The 16,294-nt window shown below is 26.7% G+C and overlaps 4 protein-coding genes across 12 annotated transcripts; 3 read left to right on the top strand and 1 right to left on the bottom strand.

The window, feature by feature from the left end:
* Positions 1-14: 14 nt before the first annotated feature.
* On the top strand, positions 15-6,188 carry LOC106788245 (trafficking protein particle complex subunit 11). 2 transcript variants are annotated; one of them, XM_014751348.1, is made up of 21 exons: positions 15-164; positions 319-517; positions 580-749; positions 814-1,002; positions 1,074-1,241; positions 1,306-1,473; positions 1,548-1,752; positions 1,827-2,000; positions 2,075-2,153; positions 2,279-2,333; positions 2,499-2,706; positions 2,814-3,019; positions 3,093-3,404; positions 3,486-3,691; positions 4,151-4,287; positions 4,369-4,581; positions 4,643-4,803; positions 4,883-5,105; positions 5,170-5,278; positions 5,366-5,442; positions 5,532-6,188. In XM_014751348.1, exons 2-21 carry the CDS (start codon positions 326-328, stop codon positions 5,556-5,558), a joined length of 3,279 nt encoding a protein of 1,092 aa, XP_014606834.1. In that variant the 5' UTR covers positions 15-164; positions 319-325; the 3' UTR covers positions 5,559-6,188. The 2 variants fall into 2 exon arrangements, with proteins under 2 accessions (XP_014606834.1, XP_014606833.1); XM_014751347.1 differs by having other exon boundaries at positions 316-517.
* LOC106788248 lies at positions 5,929-8,444 on the top strand. Its single transcript, XM_014751359.1, has 3 exons — positions 5,929-6,235; positions 6,322-6,431; positions 6,916-8,444. Exons 1-3 carry the CDS (start codon positions 6,220-6,222, stop codon positions 7,033-7,035), a joined length of 246 nt encoding a protein of 81 aa, XP_014606845.1. The 5' UTR covers positions 5,929-6,219; the 3' UTR covers positions 7,036-8,444.
* Positions 8,445-8,993: 549 nt separating this feature from the next.
* Positions 8,994-12,205, bottom strand: LOC106788247 (probable serine hydrolase). Of its 7 annotated transcripts, none has more exons than XM_014751353.1 (6): positions 12,115-12,205; positions 11,951-12,025; positions 11,778-11,822; positions 11,434-11,669; positions 9,767-10,114; positions 8,994-9,690 (listed from the first exon to the last, which is right to left on the bottom strand). In XM_014751353.1, exons 2-6 carry the CDS (start codon positions 12,018-12,020, stop codon positions 9,439-9,441), a joined length of 951 nt encoding a protein of 316 aa, XP_014606839.1. In that variant the 5' UTR covers positions 12,021-12,025; positions 12,115-12,205; the 3' UTR covers positions 8,994-9,438. The 7 variants fall into 7 exon arrangements, with proteins under 7 accessions (XP_014606839.1, XP_014606842.1, XP_014606841.1 ...); XM_014751356.1 differs by lacking the exon at positions 11,434-11,669 and adding an exon at positions 10,408-10,643; XM_014751355.1 differs by having other exon boundaries at positions 12,100-12,189.
* LOC106788246 (aryl-hydrocarbon-interacting protein-like 1) lies at positions 12,139-14,581 on the top strand. Of its 2 annotated transcripts, none has more exons than XM_014751349.1 (7): positions 12,139-12,227; positions 12,742-12,848; positions 12,949-13,128; positions 13,218-13,386; positions 13,465-13,651; positions 13,749-13,891; positions 13,964-14,581. In XM_014751349.1, exons 2-7 carry the CDS (start codon positions 12,771-12,773, stop codon positions 14,164-14,166), a joined length of 960 nt encoding a protein of 319 aa, XP_014606835.1. In that variant the 5' UTR covers positions 12,139-12,227; positions 12,742-12,770; the 3' UTR covers positions 14,167-14,581. The 2 variants fall into 2 exon arrangements, with proteins under 2 accessions (XP_014606835.1, XP_014606837.1); XM_014751351.1 differs by lacking the exon at positions 12,139-12,227 and adding an exon at positions 12,290-12,350.
* Positions 14,582-16,294: the final 1,713 nt, after the last annotated feature.

Here is a 16,294-nt window from a genome sequence, read left to right as displayed (position 1 = left end):
GCATGACACAGAAATAAAAACTGAATGCACTTGTCGTCATTCGTCGTTGATATTTAACGTAATCTGTCAAAGATAGTGTATGCTAGTGTCTATTTTATGCATAGAAAAACAAAAGTGAAACATTTCATTAAACGATCAAATACATCTTACTATTAATAGGCAAAGTATGATTATTAACCATTAACCAAAATAGCCTAAGTTATATTTCTTATTATAACAAACAATACATGCAATTATATGTACTAATTTGTCTTTATTTAAATTAATGAAATACATCAAGTGTATAATTATTAATTAGTTTGATTTTTATATTAGCAGTGAATCAATGATGTTTGAACTACCATCAGAATTAACTGCTAAACCATTAGCTCTTATCGGTTTATCTGGCTTAGACATAACAAATGCTGTCCATCGATCAATTTGGGATGCATTTAATAATAATCGAAGACCAGATGGTACTACTGTTCAATTTAAGTTATTAGGACCAAAACATGAATTTCCTACTGTTAAACCAAAGGTATACTCATATATTAATTGTACTTATATATAAGCTTTAAGATATAATCAATATTTTTACAGAGAAACTCATATGAATGGTACATTCCTAAGGGAATTTTAAAACGTAATTGGATGAACAAATACCTTAATGAAATTCCAGCAGTAGTTATAGTCTTTTATGATTTAGATTGGAATGACCCATTGTGGAATGAAAAAAAGATAGAATGTGCTTCGAGAATACAATCGCTCAGGTAATATATACAATAACTTATATTAAAAGCTTAATTAAAATATTTATGAAATGTCTTTTATTAGAGCTGCCTTGGAAGGTAGAAGTACAAAAGTTGCACTTGTATTGATACAATGTGGTGTACCACCTCCTCCAGATTCTGAAGATATAGTAGCAACTGAACGAGCAACTGCTTTATGCGGTGCTTGCGAATTACCACCTAATTTACTCTATGTATTACCTCATGGAGATCATTTATCGGGATATATATCCAGGTATAGTACCAGGAATATTTTATTTCTCATTATATATTATCAAAATTGATGATATATTTTATTTTTAACAGACTAGAAACTGCATTTTATCAATTGGCACAAAATTTTTATCATCATGAATATCGTATTATTAGAAGTCATCGGGATCAATTAAATAAAACTGTTCATCAGTATTTATTTGTACGTCATCAATTTAAAATGGGATTCTTAAATGAACTGAAGCAAGATCAACCTCAAAAGTAAGAATCCTAAGGTAAAGGTTTTTCTATTAGATTTTAATTAATTTTTATTTCTTTTTCACAGGCATTACGTCCAAGCGTATCATAATCTCTTTGAAATAAGAATGGTAGACACTAACGCATTGGAAATAAAAACTATTGCTGGTTTTATAAACTATAAAATATGCAAGATAATGTTTAGTTTAAATCTTCCAAAAGATGCTATAGCACAATTTAGACTTCATACAGAAAGGTTAGTAATATATTTCTGAGATATTTATAAGATTTAGAAAAGCATTGAATAATATCAATAATTCATACGTGTAGGTTTAAACTAAAAACTGGTCCAAAGGAATTGATATTTGAACATCATGCTTGGATGAGTAACCAGTTTTCAACATTTGCAGAATTATTTGATGATGCAATTCGACAAGGTCTTCCTGCAGTCCAAACTCAACATCCTGGTTATTATTATCAATTAGCAGCACAACATGCGAGCTTGAGGCAATCTGCGTGTAAAGAGTTATGTAAAGTATGTAATAATAATTTATTAAATAGTATATTATCTTTTATCTAATTAATACATTTTGAAATATAATGTTACAGAATGTAAATAGTTATCCAGATCTAGATCCATTAGCTGAGGAAGAAAAACTTGATTTTTATGGTCAACGTCCGTGGCGTTCTGGAAAATTAAATGTAGAACCACTGGATACTGTTAAAGAAGCAGCTGCTATACAAGCATTACAATATAAAGAAAAAACCTCTGTAAATCATTCTGTAAGTTTGATGTATTTAACAAAAGACTGATGAACACAATGAGCTATGATAATTATTATTTACTGATATTTTAGATGATAATAATTGGCTTGTTGGGAAATGCCATTTCTCAATTTAAAATATATCGATGTCCTAGAATGCGCAGATCGCTAGGTAAATATTTTCTTTGTATTCCTTATCTTTTAACTTATCTTATATATTATATATTTTTTTTTTATATGTATGTATATATATATATATATATATACATATCAAAAATCGTGTATGCATTATTGCAGTTGTACAGATGGCTGAAGAATATTATAATTCACAGGACTATGGGAAAGTTCTTACGTAAGTTATATTTGTTGTTTCATTTTAGTATTTTTTTTTTTTTACAAACTTCGAAAGGTTTATTACTTTTTTGTAATATTCAGTAGTCCAAAATTGATCTTGACATTATTTTCTCTAGATAGTTTTCTTGTGTTAACGTCAAAATCATAAAATTTGATTGGTCAGATTATTGATGCACATGTTATGGGAGTATCATGGAGAGAGATGGCCCGTCTTGCTAACAGATATCCTAAAAAATGCTTTACGAGCTGCATATTTGTCCACAAGCATTCAAGACTACCTCACTTTATCTTTTGAAGCTTTAGGACCTTCTACAACATTTTCTAAAGATCAACAAACTATTGTTTACACCAATATTACTAATATTCTTGAGGTACAAATATTATTTTATTTTTAATATTTAGCTCTTTCGCATCAATCCATCAAATATTTATTGAGAAGAAATTTAAAAAATGTTATTTATTGATATGTATAATATAGAAACGACCACCGCATCCGGAACTAGATTTACCAGATGATCTAAAACGCCTTGCATTAGAAAAATGGAAATTAGAATTGGCTCGGCAAGAACCAATTATTTTTACAATTGATGATAACAATATGGCTTCATTTATAGATGTTAAAGCACAATTTTTAAAATCAAGTTATATGGTTAATGAAAATGTTACTGTTGAAGTAATTATAAGGTGGTTATTGAATTTTATACCAAAATATTGTTCGTCACGTACAAAATAACTAACTATATAACGTTTATTACAGAAATACATTTTCTGGAAATATTGAGTTTTCTAAGGTGTCTGCGACAATTAATAGCCCTGTTTTTAATACAGAAATTGTAGTTGCTATCCCTCAGCAGAATAATATTGATCTTATATTCTCTGCCAATGAAATTAAAAAATTTTATGGTGAATTTGCGGCGCCTCCTTTAAGTCATAGTAGTGAAATCCATATTGGTACAATCACATTATATATGGGAAATGAAACTCAATGTTCTATCATTTTAAGATTTCCGGCTGCGGGAAAGGAAACAAATCTTTTACATCGTTTATATCCTGAAATACAACTATTGCAGTACGTAATTCATATAACATATTATATACAATATTTTAAAAATATTTTATGACATCATGTATTATGAAATTGTTTAAACAGTAGTGGCAAATTCGAAACGATAAAACCATTACTAACAACAGAAATCAAAAGGAAAGAAAATGATGTTAATATAAATGCAAAATCTAATAATCCTGCGTTATTAGGAGAATGGATACCTATTACAATACATGTAACTACTGAAGACTATATTACTGTAACATCTTTCCATGTTGGTTTTCAGATGGATGGAAACAATGAACAATCAAGTAAGTTTTTGTAAAATATTAAATTGTCCCATAAATTCTTTCCACGCCACCCTATGTATGACTTCGTAAGACAGAAACTCTTACAGTTTAATTGGAACGTTCTACTTCATCCTCCGTACTCCACAGACCTTGCTCTATCCGATTATTACTTGTTTCTCTCGTTAAAAAATTTTCTCCATGATAAATGTCACAAATCCGAAAGCGAAATGAAAACGTACCTCGATAAATATTTTGCAAGTAAGTCTCAACAATTTTGGAAAGAGAGTTCCTGAGAGGTGTAAGAAAGTAATAGAGCAGAACGGTTCATACATAACACAGTAAATCAACCTTAAACAACAAATATCGTCTATTGAAGTCGTATTAAAAAAAAGGAAGGAACTTATGGGACAACCTAATATTTAACACTAATATTTAAATATATATATATTTGCCAATTATAATAATAACAAATTTTTATAGCTGATTTAAGTTTGACGATGTCGACTAAACAATCGCAGATATCAATTGAAATAGAAAAAACAGAGAAAAATAGTATAATTGAGAAAATTGTATATATGCGGGCGCATAAAGTGGGTAACAGAAATATCACTATAAAAGTATGTAAGATTTGTGTGTATGAACTATAATAAATATAAAATATGTTAATAATTGCAATTATAAGAACATTTTTATAACAGGTAGAATATTTTTATCCAAATGAGATAAAAGGAAGTAAAGAAATTTTACATTCTATATCAGTTTGTAAACCATTCGAAGTAACTACACGATTTTGTACTAATCTCTTAGAACCATTAACAAAAGGTTTCATTCACGAGCCTTTTATTGTCATGCCACATATTTCATGTACATCACCTTGTCCAATAAAAATTCTCCATACTTCAATCGAGTTGGTAAGTCATATATTTCTTACTTGGCTATTATTATAGAATAAAAGTATTATTTTTTCTAAAGGGAGATTTAATGCAAAAGGAAAATAATCAAAATGAAGATAGTATTTTGGCAGGAACTGTACTTTCTGATGGTGAAGCAGGTACCGATGCATATTGTTTAATAGCTAAGGCTGGTAGCGAGCAACCTGTTAGTATAGGAGTATATACTATTAAATGGATACGGTAAATAATCCTTGAAGATTTATATTCCATTTAATAAAAATTATTATTAAAACATACATTCTCTCTCGTTTATTTTTAGTGCAAATGATGAGAATGCATCAGAAACTAGTAGTAGCGTAACATTAGCTCCATTGTGGATAGAAGATGCAGTAATTAGTTTAGAAGCTAAATTACCAGCTCATGGTTGGGTATGCACGCCACTTTATATATCATATATCATACAAAATCATTCCGATCATTTGATCACGTTACGTTTAACAATGGAGGCTAGCGAAGCATTTATGTTTGCTGGGCAAAAGCAGGTAAATTTATATTGATCATTATTACCCGTATCAACATGATCATTTAACTTGATGCTTTTCCTAGGTTGATATTTATATTCTTCCAAAAAATGAAAAGAGAGTAGAGTGGATTTTACGTCCACTCGTTGCTGGACTTGTAGCATTACCAATATTATCTTTAATTGTACCTGCCGGTAATATACCACAATTTAATAAATATAATATTTCATACTATTTTTAATTTATTTTATTTCTTTTTTTATTCTTTTTCATATTTTCAGATGAAGAACATAAATTAAGTAAAGGACGCCTTTCGGAAGTGCTGGAACGTTCATTGCCAAGTCATATTTATATATTGGTAAGTTCTCTTAAATTTTAAATGATGTAAAATTGTAGTTTTTTTCTTCTCTTCCTTTTTCTTTCGGACATTATATTTGTTTGTTACAGCCAAAATCACAATCTATAGATGATTAAACATGACATATTTATTTAGACACCATGGGTATACTTTACACATAATTTCATGTGTATATTACAAAGATATAATATATATACATATATATATTAACAACTGATATAGAAACAAATTTGTGTTGGATATAATTTTTAAATGGCAATTTTATATTTTAGCGATAAGAGATCCTTATCCTTATATGTATTTAAAGATTTTCTTACATTATAATCATTTTAACTAAGCCTTGCATAATAGTATTATATTGATTCACATCAGTAATCACATCAGTTGATTCATTATTTGCATCTAAGTAAAATGCAATATCGGTAAAGTATTAAACTGTAAAAATTTGTTATCGACGCATAAATATTGATCATCGTTACAAACGTTACTATAATAGTCATATTACAGTGTTTCAATACTATCCTTTATAATGAACATCATATTTATAGGAAAGTGCCTTTAATAATATGATATAATTATTACAAAAAAAATTGATTATCTCTCAAAAAAGACAATACCATCGATAAAAGTGTATACTGAATATTTGTAAAATAAAATAACATTCTATGAGATTCGATTATGAATAAAACAGCAGCCGTTAGCCCAACAATATAAAGAACTTTGCTGCAATTGAATAGTAGAGAAAACGTTTGTTGTTTTCTGCTCCACTTATATCAAATGAGAGATGCTTCAGGTGTTATAAATATTAATAATTATATTTACCAATTATTTTTTATTTATAAATTTAATTATTAATTAAAATTCTCAATAATATGATAGACAGAGTAACTACAAAGGTCATAATGGACGCTCCTGAAAGAGTTCAAGCATCTTTAGATTCACGTGTAAATTTGAAAGAATCGCTGATAAGAAATGAAAAATTTTTAAAGGTACAAACAGTCAAATTTTATATTTACATAAATTTAAATTAACATTTTTACAGCAGCGTAAAACATAATAGCTTTATTGCTAAGAATAAAGAATATTAATTTCATATGATTTTTTTTATTTTTGATAAAAGATATTTTTTTTTATTAATTTTTTATCATGAAAAAAGAAACTGTGTAACGAGCTCATAAACAATGATGAGTCATGCCTATGCGCATACAATATCGCATTTTGTGACTCACTTTTCGTCCGTAAACACCTTTAATTATTTGTGATAAATATTCATATAAATAATACTAAAATTTCAATACCAAAAGAGAAAAGAGAAGGTGGAGTTGCCGAAAACAAAATATTCCTCCATCTTGAATTTAGCTTCATTTAAAATATATAGAAATATAAACTAATTATTATAATTGTTTATATTATATTTTATAATTTTTAATGAATATATAAATGATCGTATTATTAAACTATAATATACAATAGGACTTGGAACTTTCTAAAGCTCGTTTGAGAACTCTCGCAGCTTATACACCTACCGAAGAAGAATTACAGCAAGTTGCTTCAACATATCGTAAACGTCTTCAAAAGAAATCAGACTCTTAAATTAATAATATTCATGTAGAGAGAACATTTACTGTGGTGAATGTTATTGCGATCTAATAACTCGAGCCGAACGAACAAACTTCCAATTGAAAAGTTTGTTAATCGTCAGGATCGATGAATCGGATCGTTTAGCGGTATATTTAATTTGCTTATATAAAAAATAAGCATAAACAATTTATATTGAATTATTGTTTAAAACTATGATGAAAAAAGAAATAACAATCGAAAATAATACTATACATAATTGTACCCTTTTAATACAATATTTTTAATTTACGAATTGTAATGATATCAATCAACATATGTTGTTGTAATTTCTGTTGTTAGGACGGCTTGATCTTTTATGTTAATCAATAATTTCTTTGACTAAAAAAATTAATTCAGAAAGGATAAAAATGTAATACATATTTCTTCTTAATTATCGTACAAGGAATATTACTTACGCGTGATTTTAAAATCAAAGTATTATATTTTAAAAATTTCCCATCGGCTCTGTATATTTTGTAGATTTCGTGGCAGGGCACAATTTTAAAAGAGACAAGTACGTACGACGTTCACCTGTAAGAATGACATTCATATTCATTTTCCATGTTGTGGCTGCACTATCATCAACAATAATTACCAGCTCATACAACATGTATGTTTGATAGGAAAGCCACGTTTCCTGGACTGTCCTGATAAGAACCGAAGACAATAATTTGTCAGAATGATACTATACGGTTTTATTTTAAAGCCGTGCTACATACTGTATCTAATCTTGACCTTCTAAATAAAATTTCACTCAAAAATCTTTCACTTTATTATTTAAATTAATATTATAAATATATTATATAGCTCTTTTTATCTTGTATCTTCGCTAGACAAAATCAAACTTGTTATCTTCGATTCTTCGAATAAGAATATATCCTACAAAATTATTTAAAAATTACGTAAATATATAAACATTTTATTTGTTCTTTTTTATCATTAAAAATATATCGAAACTAGTTACCAAGTAAAATTGTAAACTCGTTAAAATGCAATACGAGCTAAGATTCTGATTTTATCAAAGTTTTATTTTTGAATTATTCAAATATCAGAAAATTCCAATATATACGTCTGTATTTTAATAATTTACTTACCTACATAATTACAATTAGTATGTTAATAACACACTTCTATTGTAAATGTGTTCTGCACACCTCTAAATATTCGAAGAAACTGAGATAAAACAGTTGTAACAAGTAAAATGTTACTACTAATTTTAAAACTCAACGTGGCATAGCAACTGAATAAATAAAATGCGACTGTACGACATCGTCATTGTGAATCAAAAACATCTGTATCAATATATATTTATTATCTTCAAAATACTCTTTTCTCTTTTCTAATATGAATAAATATATATAATATACGAAAATGTTTATAATTCGTGAATAACTTTGTTTCTTATGTGTTATTTTATTAGAAATACCAATATATACTTTCACTCTAAAATTTGATATTTTACATATTACAAGATATGCGTAATAATTATGTGTACATTTTGTTCTCTTATATATAATTTAAATTATATACCCATATAGGTATATAAAGACATATACTTATATACGATCAAAATGTAGAACAAAAAGAAATAGGTGAACTGATAGCGAATATAGCTTCCATTATTCTTATCGCTTACTTGCAGTTGCATAAGTGTAAGCTGGTATAAGTTTGTTGCATTTGACTACCTTCTGCCATTATTACTTTATCATTGATATTAACGGCGAACATAATATCTACGACGATATTATTTCTTTTTACTTAAAACTAAAACGAAAAATAACTGTCCTTGCAAACTCATGATATAACTTTTAGCACAATATATATACATATATATTTTTTTTACTTTACTAAAACTCGTAATTTTATTTATTCTGTTTATTTAGAGCAGCGAAAAATATGAAAATCTTAGAAATTGTTACCATATCATTTTATTTTTATGTCGTATAGTCACGGTATTTTTTATTCTCAAATAAATATCTCAAGAATACAATTATATTTTTCGTCAATGAAAATAAATATTTCACAATAATATTATTACAATTTATACGTGCGCACGCGGGACGCGCGATTTTGCGGGCTTAAATCTTAGTATTATAATATTATATTAAATATTTGCAAAAATAATATAAGTAGTAAATAGTGCCAATTATCTTTAATTAATTTGATTCTTACTTATGTCTTAAATGTTATTTAAATAATTGTTAAATATTATATAATATTAATAAATCGTAGAGAAATAGCTGTCTAAGTATAATTTAAATTTACTAAATAATCATCATAAGATATCATCACATATTTTATTAACTATGTCTGAATTATTTTCACCAATTAAATTCGCTATATATATATATCTATATTATCTAAAATATATTATTTTTAATTTTTTAGAAAATTGATTATTAGTGGTGCAACTCTTTCAGGATTTATTAAATGAACATGATGAGTGCCATTAACTTCATGATATTCAAATTTACTAGCATTTAATTTTATTTGATCAAGGACTTTCTGATAATTTTCAGGTTGTTCGAATTCCATACCAGGAACGGCCCGAATGTTAAGATATGCACATTTTATTTTGGATGCATATGCAAGTACCAAATCTAAGGATAGCATACCTAGCGTAGAAACCTGTAAATTTTATCCAGTCATAAACATATATTTCTTTCTACTTTTAACACGAATATCTTTTTATTTTACAACTTACCTTCAATCTTGGATCACGTGCAAAGTAATATTTGTTAGTAGTATAAGAAGGTTGTATACCACGCTTCATTAATGTTTTAGCTCCCATTTTGTTTATGGAACCATTGTAAGCAGTTACAACTATATCAATCATCTCAGAATACTCATAACATGGAGTATTGTCTAACGTAAGCTGTTCATATTTTAAGAATTTATCGATGTGATCTCCTGTTATTGCTGCAGTCTTAGTTATATCCCTTACACTAGGACTAACTATATCCAAACTAATTAAGAAATCTACTTCTTTAGGATAAGATGCAGCATACAAGAATGATATTGCTCCGCCCAATGAATGTCCCAATAATTTCACCTACATTTAAAATGAAATAATTAATAAACAAGAAATTATACAATTGCTTAAATAGATAGTTTAACAAACGAAAACTAAATCAAATTTGTGGTGGTATTATATTAGTACTTGTGTATAATTAACATGCACATTGTGTTAAAATCTTGACAATAATTAATTTAATCTATAAGGATGACTGTTACATTTAAATATTAGAGTATTGATTAAAATGTAAAGAAAAAGGGAATAACGTAATCGTATACATCATTCATTTGTGATCAATAAAGGAGTGGTAATCGAATCCACTCGCTAACCTTAGTCCACTTGAAATATTTTATAACTTTACGTAGCATTATAACACCATCCCAATAAACATAATAGTATTGACATTTTGGATAATGCGAAGATAAACCGTGTCCAGGCATATCCAAGCAAAGTATTGAAACATCATCAGGAAGTAATGGAATCAAAGTATCAAAACTGCCTGCGTTATCTTGACGACCATGTAGTGCCACTATTGGTTGAACCCATCGAGGGCCCCACCATTTGCCTGTAGGTGAGCAATAATGTTACTGTAAGTAATAATTATTACCACTTTTTCTAAAACGCAACTATAATTATATTTTAGTATTTTTCTGCTTAAGTTATGTATCACATCTTGAAAGTTTTTAAACAACATCTCAAAATGAAACAAAGTCACAGCAGAATTTAAAATACTATACCCTATTCGATTGGGTGTTTATGGAATAGTTATACAACGACCTTAGAACATTTTCATTGAAATTGTAAGATCAAACTTGTTCTCAGAAATTTTACAATTTGATGTCTGTATAATGGTATATAATTTAGTTGATGAATAAAATATGTATTATGCATAGCATAAAACTTAACATAAATCGTAACAGTCAACCTTTTTCAAGATAGATTAGCATGATTTTTGTTGTGTTAGATAATGTATTTTTACAGCATCATTGGTGCAATAATAATAAATTATTTGAATTAAATATCAAATAGAAAATAACTGCAAGCATTCACGGAGTTATCAAAATAATATTACCTATACGAAACGTATTCAGATTTATCATACATGTAATGTCTCCTAAAATAGAAAGAAATACTTAAATTTCTATTACGTAACTTAGAAAAATCAACATATATCAACATATATCAACATATTATATAATGATTAAATGAAGAAATAAATGTCATTATACAAATCATTAAAATAAATCTTAAAAATGAGAGTTAAGCATGTAAATAAATTTAAATCATTGTGAGTTGGTTACATAAATGAAATTGGCAATACGATAATCGTTGTATAACTTTGACTGCTAGCTAACCTTGTTCCACTTGTAATGCTTAACAATTCTACGTAGAATGACAACCCCATCCCAAAATATATAATAGAACTGTCCCGATGGCAGATGAGAAGAGTAACCATGGCCAGGCAGATCTATGCTGAGAATGGGTAGATTTGACGATATAAATGGTGCCAAGTTATCAAAACTTCCTGCATTATCCTGCCAGCCATGTATTGCCACTATCGGTTGTTTGTCTCTTGATCCCCACAATTTTCCTAAATGTTTTATTACTATGAATTTATTTAATAAATTTTGTGTAAGATCTTTCAAACTGAAAAAAAAAAAAGGAAAAGAACGGTCAATAAGATATAATTTATACTGACCGCTAATAAAACCCCAAGGTACAGGAATTTGTATTTCTTCAGGATCTAAAAGAACAAACAAACGTTTTTATTAAACATCATAAAAATAATATATTCAAATAAAATTGTAACATATTAAAAACCAGTATGTATATGTATGCATGCATATATAATTTGAATAGATAAAATCTTGCCATTCTGGTTGTAGCCATTTTTGTCATTCACAGCTGACTCATCATTTTTACCAGTATTTAAGGAATCCATTATTTCTATATACCACAATTAAAATAATCTTATTAATAAGAAAATATTTATGTTCAATAAATAAATAATTGCGCATTACTATCTATTACAATACCACAATTAATAGACGCAGCGCTACAAATGATTAAAACGCTAGTTACCAACTATTTCAGAGTGTATTCAACTTTATAAAAACTCTACTCTAAGCACGTCTATAAATATCATGACGTAAGCATAATTTAACCTATAAAATATTCAATATAATAATAAAGTAACTTAATTGATCATTTAAATATGAAACTGGATCATTTATATTGATATGTACACTAGAAAATTAATGAATAGTAAAAAGTACTAAAATTATTCGCAAAAAATATTACGAAATGAACATTTTCCATATTACAAATATGAAAATTACTGTTTTTGAAATGAAAAAGAATTTCAATTTGAATTTCGAAGTGCTTTTATTTATCATCATCTTGCGCAATGAAAATATATATACAAATATCTTTCTAATTTACGTGTTTTCTTTTATATTTTGTTCTATATTACTTGACAGATCAAAACAGTTAGATACTAAATCACGTTTGAAATATATCTGCCGCAATATAAAATGATTTTATTATTTAAAATAATATAAGAAAGCAAAGTTACTTTTTCTAATAATAAAATAATTATTGAAATTTATTCTAAATTACAAATGAAATGTAATTTTTACATAATTCTAATTTGACCTTTGCAGAATATTTATACTGTGAATAGATATGTAAAATGGAGAATTCAGAATTTATTATAAAAACTGTTATTCATGTAGGAACAAAGCATGTTACCTTTGTTCCTGGAACAAAAGTATGTTTAATAATATTTAATATTTCATAATCAATATTCTCAGGATTTATATAGTTGGTCAGTTAATCATGTAAAAATATATTTATATTATATTATTTAGGTTGTATTTCACTTTAAAACAACAAAATGTGATACAAATAAAACTGTAATAGATGATAGTAGAATTCTGGGATCCCCAATGGAATTAATTTTAGGAAAAAAATTTAAACTCGAAGTATGGGAAGTAATAATACAAAAAATGGCATTAAATGAAGTGGCTTGTTTTAAAATAGATAAAAGCGTATGTATATTTTATATAAATGTATCGTATGAAATAAATAAATAACTATTATTATATATTTCTTATATCTTTCTCTGTTATTGTTTCAGCTAGTCACCGCATATCCTTTTGTGTCTAAAACATTAAGAGAAGTAGGTAAACCGCAATCTGAAAAGCGTAGTCATCATTGTTGTGGAGTTACTTTACAAAATGAAGGAATTGGATATGAAGATTTAAATGAACTTATTAAGTATCCTCAAGATTTAGAATTCACAATAGGTATGCTCATTTATTTTTCCTAAAATTCGATTTTTTTACGATAACTTTTATACCTAATATATATACAATACATTATAGAACTGAAACAAATAATATTACCAAATGAATACGAAAAAGAAACATGGCAGATGACCGAGGATGAAAAACTTAAAAGCGTGCCAGATTTAAAAGAAAAAGGAAATGTTTTGTTCAAAAATAAAGATTATGATAAAGCTTCTGAAATATATGCCAAAGCTATTGGAATTTTGGAACAACTTATGCTTGCGTTAGTATAGAAGTATTTCAATCGGTATAATATTATACAATTTCTGATAATTATTAAACTATAAATTTAAATACTTGTAATTTGTTTAAATTTTTAGAGAAAAACCAAATGATGAGGAATGGTTAACTTTAAATAAAATGAAAGTACCATTATTATTGAATTATGCGCAATGTAAATTAATAAACAAAGAATATTATTCGGTTATAGAACATTGTACAACAGTATTAAAAATCGAACCAGGTTTGTATTATTTGTTTTAGAAGAAAACAAGAAGTAATCTGCCTGTAAATTTATTTGATTAATACTTTTTAGATAATGTTAAAGCTCTATATAGAAGAGGAAAAGCTTATATCGGTACATGGGATGAAGATAAAGCCACCAAAGATTTGAAAAAAGTTACAGAATTAGATCCTTCCTTGCAGAATATGATCGATAAAGAATTACAAGTACTTGCAACAGTCATTAAAGAAAATGATAGAATACAACAACAAAAACTTGCACAAATGTTTAAATAATTATAAATGTATATATTAAATGATTATTATAAGTGAGTGTAATTATATCTTTCTCATCAATTTTATCTCGAGTTCAAAGTACATAAAAAGAAAGTGGGATTATCAAAAACAACCATTGCTGGATTTCATTGATTACCATAATTTTTCAAAAATATAAATGCAGTTTTTGAAGGAATATTATTTAAAAATAATTAGTAAAAAATAGTACTTATATTTTTCTGGTACACGAAGAAGATTTGGATGAATCGATCAAATCTATAAGCAAAGGATATAGGATTGAAGAAAGTTATATTAACTAATAAAATCATATCATAGCTTTAACTTCTAACAATAATATATTTCGAAACATATTGTCAATGGGGGATAAACATTATAACAGATAAACTATATATTGAAATATAAAATTCTGAAGTTTGCTAGCTTCTCGGGTTGATTTCTTCATTTCTGCACAAATATATAATTATTAAAAATAAAAAGATCAAAAATGATATTAAGAAATTTAGTTCAATATAGTTATTTCACGAATACAGAGACAGGACATCGGAATAATAATATTTTTTAAAAAGAAGTAAAAAAAAGTACAATTTTGAACAAATAACATTATTTGTATAACTATATCATTGCATTTCATGTAACAAGCTAAAATACAATAATGCTTGTAGATTTTATTTCATTGAAGAATCTACTATCGCAAAGTTTGGCTAAATGATTAATAATTTATTTATCTTATTGTTAGATACAGATAAAACAAATATAAATAAATCAATTGCTATTGATTATATTATAAGACAAATAGTATTATAAAAATACTAATTATTTATGTATATATATATATATATATAAATAAAAACATATAATAAGATAATATTTTTATGTAAACATTTTTTAGTAAAAACGCTATAATAAATACCTTCATATATTCATGTACTTATGTTAAGTAATATTCTATAATTCTAATCCTTATGCAAAAGTGATTCTTCAATGACTATACATTTCGTTGACAATGAAATTATCTAAATGTAAGATGGACAATTAATCGAATCATAGTCTTAATGATATTAAGCTTTTTCATTTTTGTTTTGCTTTAACTAATAGTAAGTCTTCTATACACTAAACTTGTGCAATCCTTGATGAGAATCTAAATTTAACTACAGAAAGCGTTATATGTAATATAAGTACATTACATTTTATTCAACAGACATAAAAAGAGTATTTTATATAACAAAATGACTTATAACAAATGTTATTCTTTTAAAAATGTGTGAGATATAGAAACTATATTTCTAAGTGTAGAGTTCAAGCTAAGGAATAAATTTATGTATGATAGTTTGGTTTTAGTATTTATTCTTAATACTCCTACTTGTTATCTTTCTTAAAAACATGACATAGATTGACAGATTATCTTTCTGAATTATTTGATAGTACTTCATCATATATTTCAATTAGACAACGCTTCTGTAATTAAATTCAGCAACAGATATTTTACTTTATATATAATCATTCATTGCTGTCATGTATACAAATTCATTTATTCTTGACACATGCTAACTGATTAAAATTCAAAAAATTTTAACATACACTGCTTTACATTCAAATTTTGTAAATGGCAACTGAAATGTAAAGCAGTGTTTGTTTTTTAATACTTTCCCACAAAGATCAATTACTTGACCATGGTAACACACTGATGTTTCAGACTAGAAAAGTACAATTGGCATTAATTTTACAATAAAAAGAAATAAAAGCTGATTTATTATATTTACTATGTTACTTTGTAGGCACTTTCTACGAGTAACTGGAGACTCTTAAAATCTGTAATAACTAAATTCATAATAATATTCTTAATAGTAAAAACTGTTTCACTGTACTGTGCATTACTACTTACATTACAAAATTCTTATAATTAGGAAACTTTAAATATAATTATCAATGAAGTGCATAACTAAATATTACACCATTGTTTGAGAAAGTGTATAGAATGATTAGAATATTTATCCTACTTTTTCACACTGACATTCGCTTTTTCTAACTAATGCATGATTGACTCTTATACTGTAGACACTGTTATTTCTTTTACTTATTAATTTTTTCTCTTTAAGTTTAACATACTTATAAACACTTATCAATCAGC

The sequence above is a fragment of the Polistes canadensis genome, unplaced genomic scaffold (genome assembly GCF_001313835.1).
Source record: "Polistes canadensis isolate GaletaPanama2010 unplaced genomic scaffold, ASM131383v1 scaffold_130, whole genome shotgun sequence".
Taxonomy (NCBI): Eukaryota; Metazoa; Arthropoda; class Insecta; order Hymenoptera; family Vespidae; genus Polistes; species Polistes canadensis.
This window is presented reverse-complemented; position numbering and strand designations above follow the sequence as displayed.